Here is a 20,449-nt window from a genome sequence, read left to right as displayed (position 1 = left end):
AAAAGGGAGGCAATCCAAAAATAACACAGCAGAGCTACCATGTGTCCCAGATTGTGAGGGACAGTCCCAGATTGTTGGCAATATCCCAATATCCTGGAACATTGCTAACGTCACACAGACTGTCACAGCCAGGAAAACTTCCAGTTTTACCAAAACTTCAGCTGCTTATTGGTCGTTGACAATAACATGTAAGGAGGATGGAGAATAGCAGAAGCATAGGAGAGGAGTACACATGCACATTCTGGGTCACAAATATGGGGAAGTTTTTTTTACATGGGTACTTGCACACTAGCCAGATATTCTAGTTATGGAGGACAGGCAAAGATTTTAAGGCTATATACTGTACGGGATCTTGATTATGACTTAAGAGCAGAGGTCCCCATCAACATTGGATAGAGCGGTTCTACGATAGTTACGGAAACTGTCGTTGACTTGGAGCACTTCTCCAGTACTGCGAAAAGTGAGACTTGAAGTACAAAATAATGCAAACCACAGAGGGAGCAGAGGACCATATGTTAATGCTTTGGTTTCACAGATCAAATGGAAGGTATAGTAAGACGGTTCCTCAGAAAATACTATTGATGTGAGAGTTCCAGGAAAAACGGGCTCTACAAGTGTCACGTCACTTTCAGATTTCACAAGTGAACTCAATATGCTCACACGATGGTTGGTGCTGGCCCTGTGAAATTTAACACATAAAAGACGGGCCTGGGTAAACACATCTGTTTCACCTCCTTTACAACAGCGGGAACAAATAAAACAATGGATCTGTCACCTCACTGGTGACAACCGTAATATTATGCTATACTACAACGTAGTGACTACACGCTACAAACTTTTATTTCCTTGGTAAAGCCTCATGCAGACACCATGTTCTCCTTGGGTGCGTAACTTGGGCGTAGCACACAGCTGGAAGGAGGAGAAGCGAATGCTCCACACCACAATGAAAGCCGGGAGGCGGTGCCCTGGGTAGACACTGAGTGCTCACTGCAACGTGACCGGGTGCCATAGACCTCTATGGGGGCCATGATCTGTCCACAAATAATGCGGCAAAATCATGGCCCCCGTAACGGTCATGTGCATGAGGCACAAGTATTCCTGGGGCAAATCCACGGAAAAAATTTGTATTTCAAAGCTCATATTTTTGTCCATGTGCTATCCATTAATTCAAAGTAATTCACGTGGACAAATCCATTCCTATGGGCTTATACACACGGCTATTGTTACACAGTCCCGTGTATGAGGAGGCTGATTGAGCTACCAAACTTCGAGCTGGTCCTGTCTGTGTTTGCGGCTCTGGCAGTCTTTCTTCTTTGTCTTCTGCATGTGGGTTTGCGTGTTTATTTAGTATTCACTGTCCACTACATCCCTGCTTAGATGAAAATTGTGAAATATGTAGCAAAATTCATAAAAGAAGAGCAAAGCAATTGACAACCTGGAGACTTTAAAGAGAACTTGTCACCCACATATATACCCCCCCCCCCCCCAAACTGCAGGTCCTATCTTATTCTCTGTTGTGTCCTGTATTTTTCTTGTGTCAGGCTGGAACACCCCCTCCTACTCCCGCCTCCTGTATCTTACAACCACTCCCCTCTGACTCACTTCATAGCATTAGCCCTCAGAAGGGCCAAAATACAGGGGTTCATTTTATAATTTATAGGAGACACTGACATTTTTACATTTACTATGTATGTTTTTATTTTTGCTCAACTATAACAGGAGGAGCACTCCCGTCAAAGCTAATGCATTGTATAATGAATTCAATGCATGGTGCAGGGCCTGGAGGGAGGAGCGTGACCAAATTTCATTGTATTCCTAGAACCTGAAGTCATGCTCCTCCCTTGAGGCCTATAATTAAATGAATCTGCTGTGACTGAAATGCTCCTTTAAATAATAATTTAAAAAAAACAACAATAATACTATATCTTGCAATTTTAACCCTGGCCACTAGTCCTAATATTAGCTTTCAACTCCTTTACATCACATGCAAGACAGACACGAAAGAAGACAATAGTGGGAATTTATTATGTGCTGGTGTATAATAAGGACCCGACCCAGAAACACCCCCATGTCCAAAAACAAGCCTGACCGAATAACACAGACTTACAAGTAAGATTTTACACACATAAGGGGTAGTATTACTATTCCTTTGTTGACAGCTAACACAACAAATGTGACTTTATACAACCCCTAGAGCAGTGATGGCGAACCTTTTAGAGACTGAGTGTGAAAAATATGTGGCTTTTGGTTGTAGTTTGGGCAAAGTGCCAAATGCCAATTTAAAGTAACTTATTGCTCCCAGCTCTGTCACAGATTCGAACATATTGGCATCCTTAAGACACCAATACAGTAAAAAAATGGGGCAATGCGGATTATTATTGTAGCTTCCATCTAACAGGATGAATCACAGGCCCTGAGAAGGGGCTTCAATGATAATCCAGCTCTGTCCACTCCTCCTGTACTTCAAGTCACTTAAAAATAGTGCTGAATACGGCACGTTCTGGGTTCCCTGTATCTGCAGGAGGAAGAGTCCTGAATTGTGACCTTTGTGCTGGGTGATGGCCTGGGTGCCCACAGAAAGGACTCAGAGTGCCACCTCTGGCACCCATGCCATAGGTTCGCCACCACTGCCCTAGAGAGTATTAAAAAGAATATTATATTATTCTGTTTAAAGAGTCTGTGGATTTATATACTTTATTAGGTGTTCAAGTGTTATTTTCCTAATAAAAAGCTTCTCATCCCTGGCATATATATTCAGCGTTTACATCAGTTTCAGTAGGGTCCATCACTTATGAGTGGAGATATTTTAGATTTATAGAATGTACAGTTTATACATGGAGTCCCTGACTTATGAACTCCTGACCCCTAGTTACAGATGGACCTCTCTACCCACTGTGACCTCTGGTGAAGCTCTCTGGATGCAGGCGATTTACTAAAACTTTAGCCCCAGACTGCAATGGTCCACTATAAAAGAGTTATCAAAGGCATCTGCAATAAAGATTAATGTTTACTCCTTGTACCCATCATGAACTACATTTTTGAAAATCCTACTGTCACAGGGAGAAATAAAACCCCACTTTGAATTTGTATGGAAGTGTAGCTCCACACAATCTATTTTGTACAGAACACGGGGACTGGCTGTACCGGGTACATTTCTTTCTACTTTGCTGCCACTTAAGATGGCTTTGAAGGAACAGGGTTCACAGGTGGAGGAGGCAGGAAAAACAATGGTGTAAGAAGAAGTTAACCATGGGGGAGTGGCCTACAGTCAAAGGGGTGGAACCATAAGGAACGAATAGGCTTGATCTACCTACTACTCTAAGGCTTAATCTGTAAACACTTTTGTAAAAAATGTAGCTACAAACAAAAATAAATAAAAACACTATTCTGGTGTAATTTAAGCCAAAAAAAAAAATGATCATTGACCTGTGGAAATGATGTGCAGGTCACATTTCATAGATTTAGAGCAGTGCAGTGGATGGGAGCCCTCAGAGAAATATGATACAAGGAGTCCCTATCTGCGGGACCGTCGAATACAACCAGTACAGTTTTTCATGGACCAAGCTCAATCCTGTGCTGCTGGCCTAAATGGTTGTGAATAACATAATGTACACACAGATGTACAGTACATACATCACAGCCTCACAGGCACATCCAGCATGTCCATACAAATAAAACAAACTTCACACGTATGAACTCACTTTTTATGAATGGTATCATGCAGATTCATGCTGGAGGCTTTAAATACCCCCCCCCCCCCCCAGTCCTATCAGTCCTGACTGGAGGCATCTTGCTGTTTGCATTGTGTGTCCTTATTGTGAGGGAGGGAGGGGGGGGGGAGCACTGACTCCTGCACTCCGCATACAATTATCCTGGCAACCTAGCGGCTCAAGGATAAGTCCATTCCCGGTTGAATTAATGGTCCGTTTGCTGCTGGTGTAAAGTTAGTGGATAATACTGGATGATGCATTTGGTGCAGTTAAAGACTATGGAATTTAACTTTAATCCAACTTTTAGGCTAAAATGAGACAGCCTTGGGTCTATCTATTACAATGTGCATTTGCACATTGTAATAGATGATGTGGAAAATCCCCATATACTGCAATATAAACAACCGGAGCGTTTTGGTGCTGGATCCATATTTTGCTGCACTGCTTACTCTGGTCCGATGAGGGGTCTACAGAAAATACTGTAACAGTAAATGCCCCTAAAATATTGGTGAGCTGGACCTTTTCTTTTGTAAAATATTTGTGTGCTTAACTATTAGGGAGTTGCACCTCCATGGTATACAAACAAAGGGTCAGTAAAGGTAATCCTCTACACTCATATGAACAACCTCTGAAAGGAGGCAAACAGCAAAGAACTTTGGAAATGACATAGGTCACAGGCAGCATATCCTTATTGCACATACCCTGGTAAATCCAGCAGATATTAGAGGCATTATCGACGTTTCATCTCGATCACTTTGTCTTCAATGGCAGGACATGGAAAATAAAAAAGGAAAAGCGTTAGCAGAATAAGCATTATCTATCCCATAGCCACTGTTCCAACATCATTAATCTTAGGAGCTGAATACATGTCATTTAACATGTAAACATTAGTATCTCATGCTAGTTCTAACTAGGATGCAATATTAACGCTGTGCAGGGTCTGGCTCCTGGACGCACCTTCATCATGTCTGGAACTTTAACTTTATGATATTCATAGGAAAAATGAAAGGTTTATAGGTGGCAAATATGGAGATGGCATCATTATTATTAATATTTAGTAACATATAATTTCATCGTGGCATTAAAGTTCTTTTTGTCAAGGTATCCATTCATTTGGTATATGTATAAAGAAATGCAAGACAATACTTGTAATTATCTGCTTTAATAAAGTTTATCTGATTGTGAACAAAAATTGGTATTACCAAGTTATGGAATAATTCTAGGATAGGTCGCTGCTTCATGAACAGCTCTGGGACTCTCGCGGTTAATAAAAAAAACCTGATTATCCTATATCAGCAATACAGCCCCTTCAGCATTTTCACCTCTGCTATCCTTTGGTTGTGCCCTGAACCACAGGCAGCTCTATACATCTTGTCTGTACAAGATCTGGTGGGCAGGTTACCTAGTAAAAGCAGTTCATTTAGCAATACACTAAACAAACCACTTCCAAAAATAGTGTATTTTGCCTAAACATTTGCCGAATACCTGCCGCCTACTCCTTTATAAAGTGAACAAAAATGTAAGAATCTCATGATCATCTTATGAAACAAATTGTGAAATGAACTATTACAAACAACATTACAGAAAAAAGCAACGAAAGTGCTACGAAGAGTGAGCTACGAAAAGATTTTACAGCCATGATGGAAAATGATTGTTGTCCAAGAGCCTGAAGGGACTGACGTAGAAGAGGACTGTCAACTGGCCAAGACAATAAAGTTCTTCTTTCAAATGTGCCAAAGCAGACACATTAAAAGTGGAGATATATCTACGCGATTCACAACCATGAATGGAAAGCTCAGGAGATCTTCAGAGGGACTGAGAACCATTTGTTCACATATGGAAACCTGGCAATTGTCTTCCTTCGTTAAAACTTTTTATTAAGCTGAACAACTACATGCATGCCATATACTCCCGGACATTATATCCATCAAAATGTTATGGATTTTGTCAAAATGTGATGATATGATTGACTGTATATTTCCCTGGCAGAATAGAAAACGATGAAACTATAACAATACATACCTTCTTACTACAGCAATGATGACAGTGTTTTCTGAAGGTTTGGTAGCTCTGATGGACCTTAAATAGGAACAAAGGAAAAGAAAGTCAGCAAAATAAAACATCTGAAAACTATCATAACGGAGAATCTCAAGAACCTAGAACATATACACTGCCACTAGTCTGCACACTACCGCCACCACTGGTTAGGGCAGTTGCCAAAAATAATTTTTGGCTGAATATACAGGCAAAAATACAGAGGGAAAGACACAGCAAACCTGCATGATATACAATTTTTGTATAGTGGATTTTTGGGTGGTTTTGATGAACCCGTGATAGAACTTCTTTGCAGACAGGCCTCAGAATTAAGTGTAATAAAAAAATGTTATAAAATATCGTTATCTACAGATCCTAAAATCTCTAGTGTCCCATCTTGGGCATCTTGGGGCTATAAAATGATAAAAACTTTATACTCCTCTGACATTCCTGTGCTCCCACCATACTGGCAGTCAATGCCGGCCTCTTTGTTTACAGAGCCCCCGATGCTCCTGTCCCCACTACTGCCATGCGCCTGCGGCAGACTGAAGACAATGCTGTAACAGGCACGCAGAAGAGGTTGGGAAGGGAGCACCTGCCTCTGTAGACAAAAGGAAACGAAGCAGTGATGGGCAGCACTGTAGTAGCGCCTGAAGAGGAGACTATGAGGTGTATGTTGTTTTATAGCCCCCTTTAATTTTTAAAACGTATTAAGTCACCATTCCACACCAATTACACTGAAAAAAAACACTATTCCTTCATTTCAGAATCCTACAACTAAAAGCCAACTTTATAAGGCCAGCCAAAAGCAAGCGATTCTCAGTTCTAGAAGGTAAGAAGTTAAAAAGATTGTATAGCATGCAACAGTAGACATGACATAACCCACTCCGCAAAGGGGTATACAGAGTGATAAACTGCTTTAAAGAAAAAAAATAATAAAAATTTCACAGTCGAACTTTGCATAGAGTAATAATTATATACTACAGAATTTCATAGCAGAACAAAAATAGAATAAACTCTTTGGCCTCTATAGGGTGGATGGAGCTCTATGGATACATACATGCTTAGAGCCTTTCCGGGAATATATATAGTACAAAAAAAAAAAAAACAAAACATAAGGCTAGATGCACACAAGCGATACAAATTATTACCATTTTTGATAGCTGAGAATCGTATTTATATAGCGCCATCATATTCCTTAGCACTATACAAATCATAGGATGAAAACATCTATTTTCATCAACAATTTGTATCCTTTTGGCATCAGTTTTTCCACAGTTCCCCATAAACTATAGTCTATCCAGTAAAAATGGTGCAAACTAGGGCATTCTCTTTATCGGAAAGGAAACGCGATCTGTTTAAATAATGGACCCATGCATTGATCAGTTAAAAAGTTGAGCTTTTAGTGCATAAAGAGTAAAGAGGCGGAGTGGCACTCACCGGTCGTGAAAACAGTCTTCTTTATTCATACGTTCATGCGTGCCCCCCTGTGTACTCACTGCATGGACGTATGAATAAAGAAGACGGTTTTCACGACCGGTGAGTGCCACTCCGCCTCTTTACTCTTTATGGACTGTACTTGTCAATCTTTGAGAGTTCGAGCACAACTTCAGTGTGACAGCACAAACCTCCGTACCTACCCATCCATTGCTCCGGCTTGTCCCTAGCCATTCGACGGCCATGCTGGCTGTGCCCGTGGTGTATTTATCTCTGTAATTGAGCTTTTAGTGCGGCTGTGTGCTATCTATTCAAAAAGACTTATTGTATGCCTAAGATTAGGCACCACAAGAGGGCCAAAGAACGTAAAGAACACAAATCCATAACTAACATGAAAATGTGTAGGGGACCTACACAACCTTAACTGTACACAATGTCTATCGGCACATATATAGCAATACATGAATGAAAAGAAAAGAGAGGAAAGTGCCGTATGACAATACAAGAGTAAACCTTTATTCAAATACAAAACAAAGCAAATCTCCCAGAATAGGGAGGATAGAAAGCATAAAAACATTTAAAAATGTACCAAGTACATATCAAACCATATAGTTGGTACTGCCAGATAAGGCAGTCCAACAAACCATTTCCTCCACTGACAGAGGAAATGGTTTGTTGGACCATAACTAACCACATGATCAGCTATAAGGTGTCTGTAGTGAAGTTTTATTGATAATCCTTATTCCCACAACAGCACAAAATTTTGAAAATCCAATTGTAACATGGAGAAAAAAAAATAAAAAAAATATTCCAGTTCCGACTTACATATAAATTCAACTTAAAAACAAACCTAATCATTTAAAGGAGTATTCCGGGAATATGAACGTCTGACACAAAAACCCATAATGCTATAAATAAATAACTATAACAAAACTCAATGTCAGTCACAAAATGGAGCTTAAATTGTTTGATTTTATGATTTACAAAATTCAAGGCCTCTTTAAAGTAGGTGGAGTTATCACTAAGATGGCCGTCACTGAAAACTCCATGATCCTTTAGTTCTCAGTAACTCCTCCTCCCCCTTATGCTCTTCTCCCAGTGATGATGTAACAGGTTTTCTTGCTCTGTTACCATAGTAATGATGTGTAACTGCCATCACAAAAACACTGCCCATGCTGGATGCACTGCAACCAACCGACCACAGCCAAACATAGTGGTGATCACATGACCTGTCCAGGCAGCTGCAGAACATGTGTTGTGGACATGTGACTAGCGCCTATCTTCTGTCCTGTGTCTGCTCTGCAACAGACTGCGCGGAGGAAATTAACGGACAGATTAAAGGACCAGTAGCATTGTAATTCTCCATTACAGTCTATGTCACAGCATTTTCTGCTAAGGAGAGCAAAATTTTAAATAACAACTAATTACATATTAGCTTATATTTCTATATGAATTATGCTTATTCCTAGAATACCCCTTTAAGTAACTCTGGGACTGCCTGTCCTGAAGATATGCGTCACACTGCGGTTAATGGAGTATCACTCCGGGGCTGACCACAGCTGCCAGGTCATAAGTGAGTGCATGACAAGGCTTCCTACATGTAGAGAGGAGAGTTGTGCCTAGCGGGAGCAGTACAGAACGATTGTATTATTGTGGCCCGCACAGAAACAACCCTTATCAGCGGATTACTCAGCACAACACCAAGAATTGACAGCTGCGTATTTACATAACTTACCGCCAGGATCTGTTATTTCCAGGAAAGAAAAAAGGTTTATCACTTTTAGGAAAATGGAAATAAACATTTCCAATAATATTTTTTATATTATATGATCCTCTCACATGTAACCGCACCCTTACAAGCCAAATATTTATACAATTTCTTTTGTACTCATAGCCCTTGTATGACTGATATTACAAGCAGATTTATTGTATAAATTACAATTGTTTTCCTAGTGTTAAAGAGCAAATCACAGCACAGAATGGGCTCGGACCATGTCAGGTGCCCATATAATCATTGTATGTAGTATGATGGGGGTTCACCGCTGCTCTATATAATTAGCAATGGCGCCGATCATTTGGAGCTACCTACAACTAACTGTTCAGGAGTTAATATCATGTGACCAGGGTGATGTCATTTAAGGTCCTATTCTCTTTGCAAAATGTACCCAATGGATGTATCTGATCACATGAAATCACAGCTGTCTCCATGGACTACGACTCCTCCCCATCCTCCTTGCATTGCCATGCTGTGAATTTCACGTGATCAGATACATACATGGGGTACAGTTTGTAAATGTAATGGGTAAAAAGACCATAGATCACATCACCCTGGTCACAGGACATGAATGTAACACAAGGCACTGTGTTAAAAAGTTGGCACAATATTTCCTATAAGTAAATAGAGCTTTATTTGTCTGTAGTTGAATATTGGCAGAAGACCCATAAGTACAAGGAGGCAGGGGAGTGGTTTGAAGAGACACTGAGCTGTCAATCATAATAAAGGTAGTGGGGTTCGCTGGCAGCTAGAGAGAGAAGAAGAGAAACCCAGGAACCTAGTGTCGAGAATGCTAATTTGCATATCAAATGAGCGCCGCCACGCATGGGCACCACCATTTTACCGAGGATCGTCGCTCCCTGTGACGTCATTGGAGAGCGACGTTCCTTCGCCATGACAGCCTCGGGTCTTCTGAAGAACCGAGGCTGTCCCATTTTAACCCTTTCATTACATATCAGCACATTGTAACAAATGCGGAGGAAAATCCCCATATACTGCCATACTGTAGTATGGCCGTATATGATAGGGTCAATCAGATAACCTAGCGTTAAAGTACCCTAGGGAGTCTGAAAAACAGTAAAAATTTTTAAAAAAGTAAAAAAAAAAAAAAATTGGAATTCTAATCAGCCCCCCCTTTCCCTAGTACTGACATAAACATAAATAAATAGTAAAAATCCTAAAAACATATTATGGTATCGACATGTGCGAAAATGCCCGATCTAGCAAAATATAACAACGGTTTTTCACTGCAAAGTCGCCATTTTGAAAAAAAATTTAAATAAAATAAATGAATTTTAAAAATATATATATTTAAAAAATAAATAAATCAATAAAAAGTGATCAAAAGGTCTTACAGTCCTAAAAATTATATAATTGAAAATATCATCAAAAGTCGCAGAAAATGACACTACCCACAGCTCCATACAATGAAGTATGAAAAAAATTATTATTAGTGCCAGAAGATGGCAAAATTCCCCCCCAAATATTTGTACAGGAGATTTTAATTTTTGTAAATGTATGAAAACATAAAACCTATACAAATTTGTTATCCCCCCATAATCGTACCGATCCAATGAATAAAGTAGACGTGTCATTTGGGGCGCTCAGTGAAAACTGTAAAATCCAAGCCCACAAGAAAACGTTGCAAATGCGTTTTTTCACCATTTTCACTTCATTTGGAATTTTTTTCCCCGCTTCCCAGTACATGGCATGGAATATTCAATACCATCACTATGAAGTGCAATTTGTTATGCAGAAAACAAGCCCTCACAGTAAAAAAAAAGTTTGAGATTTTTGCAAGGTGTGGTGTGAAAAATGGAAACGATAATAATGATAATTAAACGGGAAAGGGCCCGGTCCTTAAACAGTTAAGATTCTTTTACCCCTTGCCACTGAAGCCACTTTTCACCTTCCTGACACGGCCCATTTTTTCAAAATCTGACATGTGTCAGTATAAGTGTTTATAAAACTTTTAAAATTGTTTTCTTGTGACACTTTGTTTTTTATGCATCCTCATGTTTTTGTAGGATGTTGTTATGAAGCTTAGAACTTTAGGTGCAATTTTTCACATTTTCATAAAAAATGCAAAATCATGCTATTAAAGGACCTGCTCAGCTTTCAAGTCACTTTGAGAAGCCTAAATAATGGATAACTCCATAAGTTACCCCATTCTAAAAACGACACCCACCAACATACAGTATGTAAAATAACTTTTTTGAAGCTTTAATTGTTTTACAGGAGTTAAAACATAATCAGGTGCAATTTTGAAATTTCAATTCTTTTAAATAAATGAATGTTTGTTTTTTTTCTAAATGTACACAGTCTCAGTGGATAAAATACCAAAACGCTCCAAAGTTTGATTTGACATCCAATTTCTCCCGAGTATAACAATCCCCCATATGTGACGGTATGGGCACACGCCAGGGCATCGGATGGAAGCTGGGCCATTCAGAGCAGATTATGCATTGTCACTTTATAATGGCTATACAATCTTTATTTTTTTTGGCAATTTGGACATATAAAGGATTATTTACTGTGACATTAGATGCACTTTACAAATACTTCATTTAAGTGGGTCTTTAGCTTTTTGGTGAAATTTTATTCACTCTTGAAAGTATGGAGGAAAAGAAAATAGTCAATTCTGGTTCCCCGTTTTTTAGCATTCTTTTGGGGCTGTTCACAGTAACATAAAAATATCTCTATTCTGTAGATCACTACGATTACTGTGATGTCATTGATACATTTTTACAATTTTACTGAAGAAAAACTGATATAGAGAAAATCTAAATTTGTTTTCGTATCAACATCTGTTCAAAGACATAACTAATATTTTTTTGGTTGACACAGATGGTTAAGGGCTTATTTTTTAAATGTTGAGTTTTTCTTTTCAGTGGTATCATTTTGGCGCACATAATTTTTTTAATTTTTTTTTTTATAAAGCTTTATTGTAACAAAATATTAACAACAGGTTGCACATTGAAATCCCACGAAAGTGAATATTGCCCACAAAAGCATCTACAGTCAAGGATTACAAATAACTTCGGAGCACAAAAAAAGGCCAGGACCCGCCGTAAACATGTATCCCGCTCTCCACCAAAGTGCGTACAAACCCCCATAAGAAAAAGTACCACGTAACCAAACTAAATTTAAAATCCACATAGAGACATCATACATCCAACACACGCATCCACAGGACAGGACATTCAGACAAAAAAGACAAACAGAGGAGGGGGGGTGGAAGGGAGGGGGTTTGGGGTAAAACATCTCATTAAATGTCAGCAGGTTACAGTCCACTTATCCAATGAGTGAACTATGGGGAATCCCTAAAGGAGACCCACGGTAGCCATCGCAGTCATCTTTTTAAAGCCGTCGGCAAAGCTAGCACCAATCGCGGTGTTACCAGTAAGTCTTTGCTGCGATATGCAGCAAAGACTTACCAGCTCTGGAGAGCACGTCATGGGTCGTAAGGGGTTAAAACCCCTAGATATGCTCCCTATTTTGATCAATTTATACAATTGATATTGATTTAGACTGTGCAGCACATCACTATCCCTTTTTTTCTGCACCATTGCTCTATAACAGGGGTAGGGAACCTACGGCTCGGGAGCCAGATGTGGCTCTTTTGATGGCTGCATCTGGCTCTCAGAAAAAACATTGATTTATAGCGATCGGCACTCCGATACTTAGGTGACTCTTCTCTATGACCCAGGCACCATTGTCTAAGCAACGATGGCAGCAGCGCCTGGGTCATAGAGATGAGCGCAGGAGTGATAAGAAGCCGCTGAAGGGAGAGCAGATAGGTGAGTATTCCCTTTTTTTTGCTGTGAATACATATCTACCGGGAGGCATGTGCAGGCGCTACCTATCTACTCTGGGCATGTATGTGCTGGCGCTACCTATCTACTGGGAGGCATGTGCTGTTACGACCTATCTACTGAGGGGCATGTATGTGCTGGCGCTACTTATCTACTGGGAGGCATGTGCTGTTACTACCTATCTACTGGGGGGCATGTGCTGTTACTACCTATCTACTCTGGGCATGTATGTGCTGGCGCTACCTATCTACTGGGAGGCATGTGCTGTTACTACCTATGAACTGGGGCCTGAGGGCACATGATGGGACTACCTGTCTACTGGGAGATATTTGCTGTGGCTACCTATTTACTGGGGGCTTGTGCTGTGACTACCAATCTACCTTGGGCATGTGCTGTGGCTACCTATCTATTGGGGAGCATGTGCTGGAGCTACCTATCTACTGGGGGGAGGATGTGCTGTGGCTACCTATTTACTAGCAGACACATGATGGTGCTACCTATCTACTGGGGGGCATGTGCTGTGGCTACCTATTTACTGGGGGGGGTATGTGATGTGGCTACCTATCTACTGGGGGTACCTATCTACTGGTGGGAATGTACTGGCTATCCATTTACTGAGGGTCATGTAATGGGGCTACCTATTTACTGGGGGCCATGTATTGGAGGCCATGTACTGGGGCTACCTTTCTACGAGAGGGGAAATGCTGTTGCTGCCTATCTACTGGGGGATCATGTAATGTGGCTACCTATCTACTTGGGGGCATGTGCATATTGTATGGCTCTCACAGAATTACATTTTAAAATATGTGGTGTTCATGGCTCTCTCAGCCAAAAAGGTTCCTGACCCCTGCTCTATAATGTCTTATGTACCCCAAGATCGAAAAAGTGCTGCAGAATATGGTAGCGCTATTACAATAAAGATTATCGTTTATTATTCTAGTTTATACGCCATGGAGTGTTTTTTCCACACACTCAAAACCTGCGTGAATAAAGTCACTGATTACGGTATACAGGTGGTCCACTACTTAAGAACACTCGACTTACATACGACCCCTAGTTACAAACGGACCTCTGGATATTGGTAATTTCCTGTACTTTTGCCCTAGGCTACAATAAACAACTGTAACAGTTATCAAAGGTGTCTGTAATGAAGCTTTATTGGTAATCCTGGTTCTTATGACAAAACATTTTTAAAATCCAATTGTCACAGAGACCTAAAAAGTTCTGGCTGGGATTACAATGATAAAATATACAGTTCCGACTTACATACAAATTCAACTTAAGAACAAACCTACAGACCCTATCTTGTACGTAACCTGGGGACTGCCTGTATTCCTAAATTGTCACATGAGAATTTGAATAACATTTCAATCCTGCAGCAAATAAAACTGGAAATCTGTGGAGAAATGGGAAGGTTTGTATTATGCCACGGATGCCATGACAGGCTTTTTCATACGAATATGACGTAAAACGGAATATTGTTCTAATAATCAGTTCCATTCACATTAACATTAAAAAGGCATTTCTTACCTGCATAGAGCTTCTGCATCAAAACACCGTGACTGTCGATGATCGATAATGATAATTTCATGATGTTTATCTAAAAAACTTTCCAAAGCAGATTCCGGCGTCTTGGCAATGTTATACTTAAAGCCCGCTTTCTCACATGCACTACAGAATCCATTACTCTGGCTATCTTCTTTGGCAAATACTAAAAGTACCTAATTAACAGAATTGAAACAAAAAAGAATGTCAGAAAATGTTTTACTTGTCTTAAAGTCATTTTTTCCGCTTCTGAATAATTTATTTTTTTAAAGCAAGAGGAATTTTTATTCAATTTATTTTTTTCACAAAACCACAGATAATGGATTTTCCCGAATCAGCTTTGTTCATGAATTACAGACATAGAGAACGTCATTCATGTAGTGAGTGGATGGAGCTAGCAAAGAAAAGTAAAAGATAATTAAAAAAAAAAAGATAAAAATAAAAAACAAATCAAATCCAATGATGCTTAATTTTTACCTGTGTGTTGCCCCATGGTCACATGGCCAAACATACGCGAGGTTCAATGGTGCAAAAAACGGTTGAGACATGAAAGACTGTGTACACACCACCCCTGCGCCTGTAATAGCATCAGCTTATGACTGGCTGCTGCAGCGATCCATGTGCAAAGACGACTCCGTATTACAGGAGCAGGAGGAAATATTATGTAGAAAACTATTGGATTTTGTGCAAAATGCTTTGCCATTTTTTATGATCCCATTACTACAGAAATAGTTGTGGTCAACTTACAGTATTTCGAATGTATATAAAGGGCCTTAAAGGGGTTGTCCAAGCCTTTTCAAAAACTGTGGCTGGGAGGTGTCCTGCGCCACCATCTCTCCGGTCCGTGTCCCTGTTTTCTGCGCCGAGTTCAGCTTCTGTCCGGAAGCTGTGTAATGTGATCGGCAGGGTGAAAGGTGGGCATGGCCCCCACCCCAGTCAGTCTGACCGGAGAAATAGCAGCTTGGGCACCAGGAGGGCTCGCAGGGGTAAGTACAGGTTTATGTTTTTAAGCAGCCCACCCCCGGCCATATAGAAGTTTATAAAGTCTAGGAGAACCCCTTTAGAGTGGTTGTCCAACTTTGAGCAAATAATAGGCATTGTCTGCGAAATGACAAGCTATAAAATTTTCCAATATTCTGTCTATACTATTCTAATAGTTTTCTAGTTCTATAGACACCAGTTCCTGGCCATGTGATGTCACACAGGTGGACGGCACGGAGTGGGATTATAAGGCTGGATTCACATCTGTTCGTGATCACGGACATGAGAACTGTAGTGCCACAGACTGATCACTATGCTGGGGACTGAACTATGTGAATAATATTGATATATAATGCATGGAGTTCTTGATACAAAAAGTACAGGGTTGGCTCCACATATCGGGAAAACAAGATCTCTATGCATCATATCTCAATATAATGCACAGCGTTCAGTCCCCAGGAGAGTGATCAGTCCGTGGCACAGAACTGATCACAGACAAATGTGAATCCAGCCTTAGAATAACACTTTGTGATAGGACGTGCCTTGCACCTGTGTGACGTCACATGACCAGGAACTGAGGTTTATCCACAGGAAGTAAACAAAGAAGCTTCCTATAAAAGGACAGCAAGTGGAGATCTAGAAAACCTGGAGGAATTGATACAGTAAGTATAAAAGAAAGCATTTACGTTGGCTTCTAAGCCTAGACTATCACCACGAGATCCCGGCAGCACGTGACAGCCGGGTTCCCGCACTAACAGCTAGGATCACAATAGTTCCGGTCCTGGCTGTTTAACCGTATAGATGCCGTGGTCATGATGACTGCAGCATCTATTAGGTCAGTACCAGGTGCTCACCAGGACAGTCAGCACCCCATTATGTCTATGGCAGCAATGATGTCTGATGAAGGAACACAGGGCTGCCTTCAGTAGATGCCAATTAGATTGCGCTTTCAGCATGACTTTTCCAGCAGCCTATGCAGAATCAGCACAAAAACACTACATAGTGGGCCACATTTATGAAAAGTAGAGTAGTTTGCCTGTAGAATGTGCAGAGTGAACCATTAACATAGACCGTGCAACAAAATTCTGACCAGTCGCAGTAATAGATGTAGATGGACTGACACTGCACCGGAATGCCCCTTTAGGTACAGAATTTTTGGGGATGCCGGACACAGTGCAGCCGCGACACAATACTGCCGCAAACCCTACAATAAAATAAAACTGTTACTGAACCCATATGGCAGTGGAGGCGAACCTATGGCACTGGTGCCAGATATGGCACTCAGAGACCTCTCTGTGGGCACGCGGGCTGTCTCCCAGGCACAGAGTTTGCCAGAAGCAGCAACTTTCTGCAGTCTCAGGCAGTCCAAGTAGTGCCCTGATATTTTAAAGTGACCCATCCTGTGCTGCCTGGTCCTATCTGAAGAGTGAGAAGATGTGGACAGGGTCGGATTGGAGCTCAAAGATTCTGGTAGCAATAAGTTTGTTACTGCCTAAATTGCTGTGTTGCCACTTTGGGAAAAGCTTTTGTGTTTTGGGTCTCATTTTGGGCACTCGATCTCTAAAAGGTTCACCATCACTGCCATACGGTGAACACCATTAAAAAGAAAACAAAAGGAAAGAATCCTGCAAAAATATTAATATTTTCACACCCAACCTTATAAAATCAGAATAAAAAGTGATCAAAAAGTAACAATTATCCCAACAAGATAACAATAACAAGCCCTAAAACAGCTCTTTAAACAAAAAAATAAAAATCTTATGCCTCTTAATACACGGTGATGCAAAAACAAGCGAATTTCTCACCAAACGAGTTCTGTATTTTACAAAAGAAGTCAACCATAAAAAAAACTATATAAATAGGTATCGCTACAATCATGGTGACCCATAAAATAAAGATCACATATTATTTTTAACCCCTTTGTGTCCAAGCCATTTTAGACGTTTAGGACCAGTCCTGATTTTTTAAATTTGCCCTGTGTCATTATAGGAGGTTCTAACTTTGTGACGCTTTAACATATCCAGGGGATTTTGAGATTGAAGTACAATGTCTGATGGGAAAACAAAGTAATAGAAACATTTGATCACTTGTTTATTGTAATATACTGCAATACTAATGTATTGCAGCAAATTACATAGTCAGCCTATGCATTCTGCATAGGCTGACAGCTGCACTGTTAGATCGTTCACAGGCAGCTACTACAGGAAGTCCTGGGGTCCTTATCGGACCTCGGGGTTACCATGGTAACGATCGGCACCTCCGTGCCCTGCACGGAGGGTGCCGATCGCAGTGCCGAGGCACCATAGACGCTGCGGTCTATAGGGTTAAACAGCCGGGATTGCGACTATCGCGATCCCGGCTGTTACTGCAGGATCCCGGGTACCGTGTACCACCGGGATCCCGCGGCGATCGCAGGGCCCAGCTTCTGAGCCTGTGCGATTGCCATTACGTGATTCTACATCAAGGTCCGGGAACGAGCCGCATCCTATGACGTAGAATCACGTCAAGGTGCGGAAAGGGGTTAAGCTATGGTAAACTGACAAAAACAACAAAAAAAATCCCTAAACCAGAATTAATGATTTTCTTATCCCCCACCAAGAAAGAGTTCATAAAATCTCATCAATTAGCTATTGAATGATGTACACTTTAGTGTATGGAACTATGTAAGGTGTCATGTTTTGCGGTACGTTCTGGAATTTATATCAATTTGCGACCCTTTATACTACTGTATTGCAGTATATAGTAATTTATTGCTGATCTTGAATAGTCTCTAATAGATCACTATCCATGGCAGGCCTATGTGTGTCTCTATGGGAGTGTAGGCTGCCATGGCAACCGACTGCTACCCACTGAGGACATCACGGAGGACGGTGATTGGCCACCGGCGGCTCTGCTAGGTGCCGCAGTAGTTACAGGTGACTGTCAGCTGTGTTATACAGTCCGTGAGCTCCCTCCATACTCCCCGCACAGCAATAGTACATCCTGTTGAGCAAAGGAGTTATACAGGTTTTCCATTGAAAGAAAGTTCTCAAATTTTAATAGTGATGTTTACCCTCCCTAGACAGGTCAGTGTAAGAATCCAGAGTGTGGGTGGGGACTCTCTAAGCAGACATTTCATGATTCCTCTGTGCTATGAGATGCTGTGTCCGAACAATGTACTTAGATTATCAGGGTACAGGGTTTATCTACACTTTTATTTATCTTCTGAACATTCTATTAGTACAAAAAAAAGGAGACAAGACAGATGAGAGATGATCATCATGAGAACACAATGACACTCTCAGCTCTGCTAATTCACCTATACCACACAGATAAATACTTTATCTAGTCTGTAGCTAGTTAGGTAAATCTCTGCACACTACTGCTTGCTGGTAGAAAGTGCCCGAGTCTGAGCAGGCCTTGTAATGCAGGGGGAGGGGCAGAATGCAGAGAGCATTGCGTGTGTGCAGACAAGAGAAGCTATTCATGAGAAGAATCTCATCATACTCAGAAGATATGGTCGAATGCAGGAACCACCCAAATTGTAAAACACCAGGACTGATAGAGACAGGTTCAAATTATACCAGTCAAATGCTGTATTTTTGTTAGTAACAGTGCATTAGAGAATATGTTATTTTGTTATCCTGAGTACATTTAAAGGGGTTGGCCATTTTACCTCATGTTTTTGTAAAGTGGGGGGGGGGCAAAATATTAGGTAATTTGCCAATATACATCTATTAAAAGTTCTGCACCGCTTTCTTGATATCTAAAGTGAAGCCTCCTGTCTAGCCTCATCGGCCAAACATTCCTGACCATAACATGGCCACAGATGGAGGGTCATGTGATCTCTATCTGTCCATGAACAATTGCTAGTTAGAGGAACAAGGCATGTTAAAAGTACTGGCTCATTTAAATAAATATAGAGATGTTTTCTAAGCGAATAGGCATACTAAAAAACTTATGGCTGCAATGTCAATGCTAAGCTGTATATGACACTGCTCCTTCTCCTCTAGCGAGCAGTGTATCTTAAAGCCTTTCTGAGGTCTGTCCACTTCATTCAGATAAGGAGGCTAATGATTAACTCTTTCAATACCTAGAAATGATTTCCCTTTTTGATTCATTTCTGAGGAGATTTAGCTATCCAGGGACTGTATATAATGCGTTAAGTCATTAGACACTTTCAAGTTCCTTTATCTTTAAGCTGTCAGTAGATACTGGACAGAAAGCAGATTTACCTAAACTTAAATAAATGATTTGCCTTTCTTCATTATTTGAGAAGGATACAGGAACATACTTATTTAATTAAGTATATCACTTAAGTTTCAATTTCAACAAAACTTCTCATAAGAATACCTGAAGTTGATCTTGGTGGAGTCTCATCGGACCAAACTGCACCTCTGTTACAGCTGCCTATGAAGAAAATAAAAACACATTAATTTTGTACTTCAGATCCATGAAAGCCAAAAACATTTAAATACCAAGCATCAAGTCAAGCAGCATCCCAGAAATCCTTATAAAACAAAGTCCTTTATTTGACACAGTTAACGTTATTAGTATAAGATAAACGTAATCCCCTCAGATCTTAATATGATGTCTACCTGGTCAATGAAAAATATGAAAAATTGTGAGACTCGTGCTCCATGGTCATGTGATGTCACACAGGTGCATGGCTTGTTATATCACACAGCTCTGATTACTCTCCATTATATAACGAGCTGTGCACCTGTGTGACATCACATGAACATGGACCAGTTTTAATCCACAGGATTAAATATAATTTTTGATTACACAAAACAGTATCAAATTATTTGCTGAAAGTGGACAAACCCTTTAAAGGAAGAATTAGACAATTTACCTTCCAGCAGAAATGGCTTGGCGGGCTCATTATACATCAACACATTTGTACCAATTCAAACAATGCAGCGTTATAGAGCATCTTATGATTATGAAATAGTTATTTATTTTCCTTAAGTGATGGCATCTTTCCTGGTTCCTTCAATATAATAATTGACAAGGATTTCTGATGTTATGTATAATGTTTTGATCAAGATTAGAAAAGAAAACAGCACATATCTTGCCCAGTGCCTCTGTCTGATACTGCAGTTAAAGGGGTCTTCCCACAAATTGAAATTAGGCCCTATCCACTCCACCGGGTAGAGCCTAACTTGCTGATC

General features: G+C 40.4%; 1 protein-coding gene across 3 annotated transcripts in view; it reads right to left on the bottom strand.

Moving 5' to 3' along the window:
• The window catches only part of PDE8A (phosphodiesterase 8A), a 176,042-nt gene that overhangs the window by 40,501 nt on the left and 115,092 nt on the right, over positions 1-20,449 (bottom strand). For all 3 annotated transcript variants that reach the window (XM_072148324.1, XM_072148322.1, XM_072148321.1), the window contains exons 2-5: positions 19,629-19,685; positions 14,301-14,491; positions 5,733-5,789; positions 4,412-4,469 (exon numbers count right to left, since the gene is read on the bottom strand). In XM_072148324.1, the coding sequence (XP_072004425.1) occupies positions 4,412-4,469; positions 5,733-5,789; positions 14,301-14,491; positions 19,629-19,685 (363 nt within the window). The remainder of the gene's footprint in view (positions 1-4,411; positions 4,470-5,732; positions 5,790-14,300; positions 14,492-19,628; positions 19,686-20,449) is intronic.

This window comes from Engystomops pustulosus, chromosome 4 (assembly GCF_040894005.1).
Source record: "Engystomops pustulosus chromosome 4, aEngPut4.maternal, whole genome shotgun sequence".
Taxonomy (NCBI): Eukaryota; Metazoa; Chordata; class Amphibia; order Anura; family Leptodactylidae; genus Engystomops; species Engystomops pustulosus.
The sequence above is the reverse complement of the archived record's forward strand: the minus strand, read 5'-3'. Positions and strand labels throughout refer to the sequence as shown.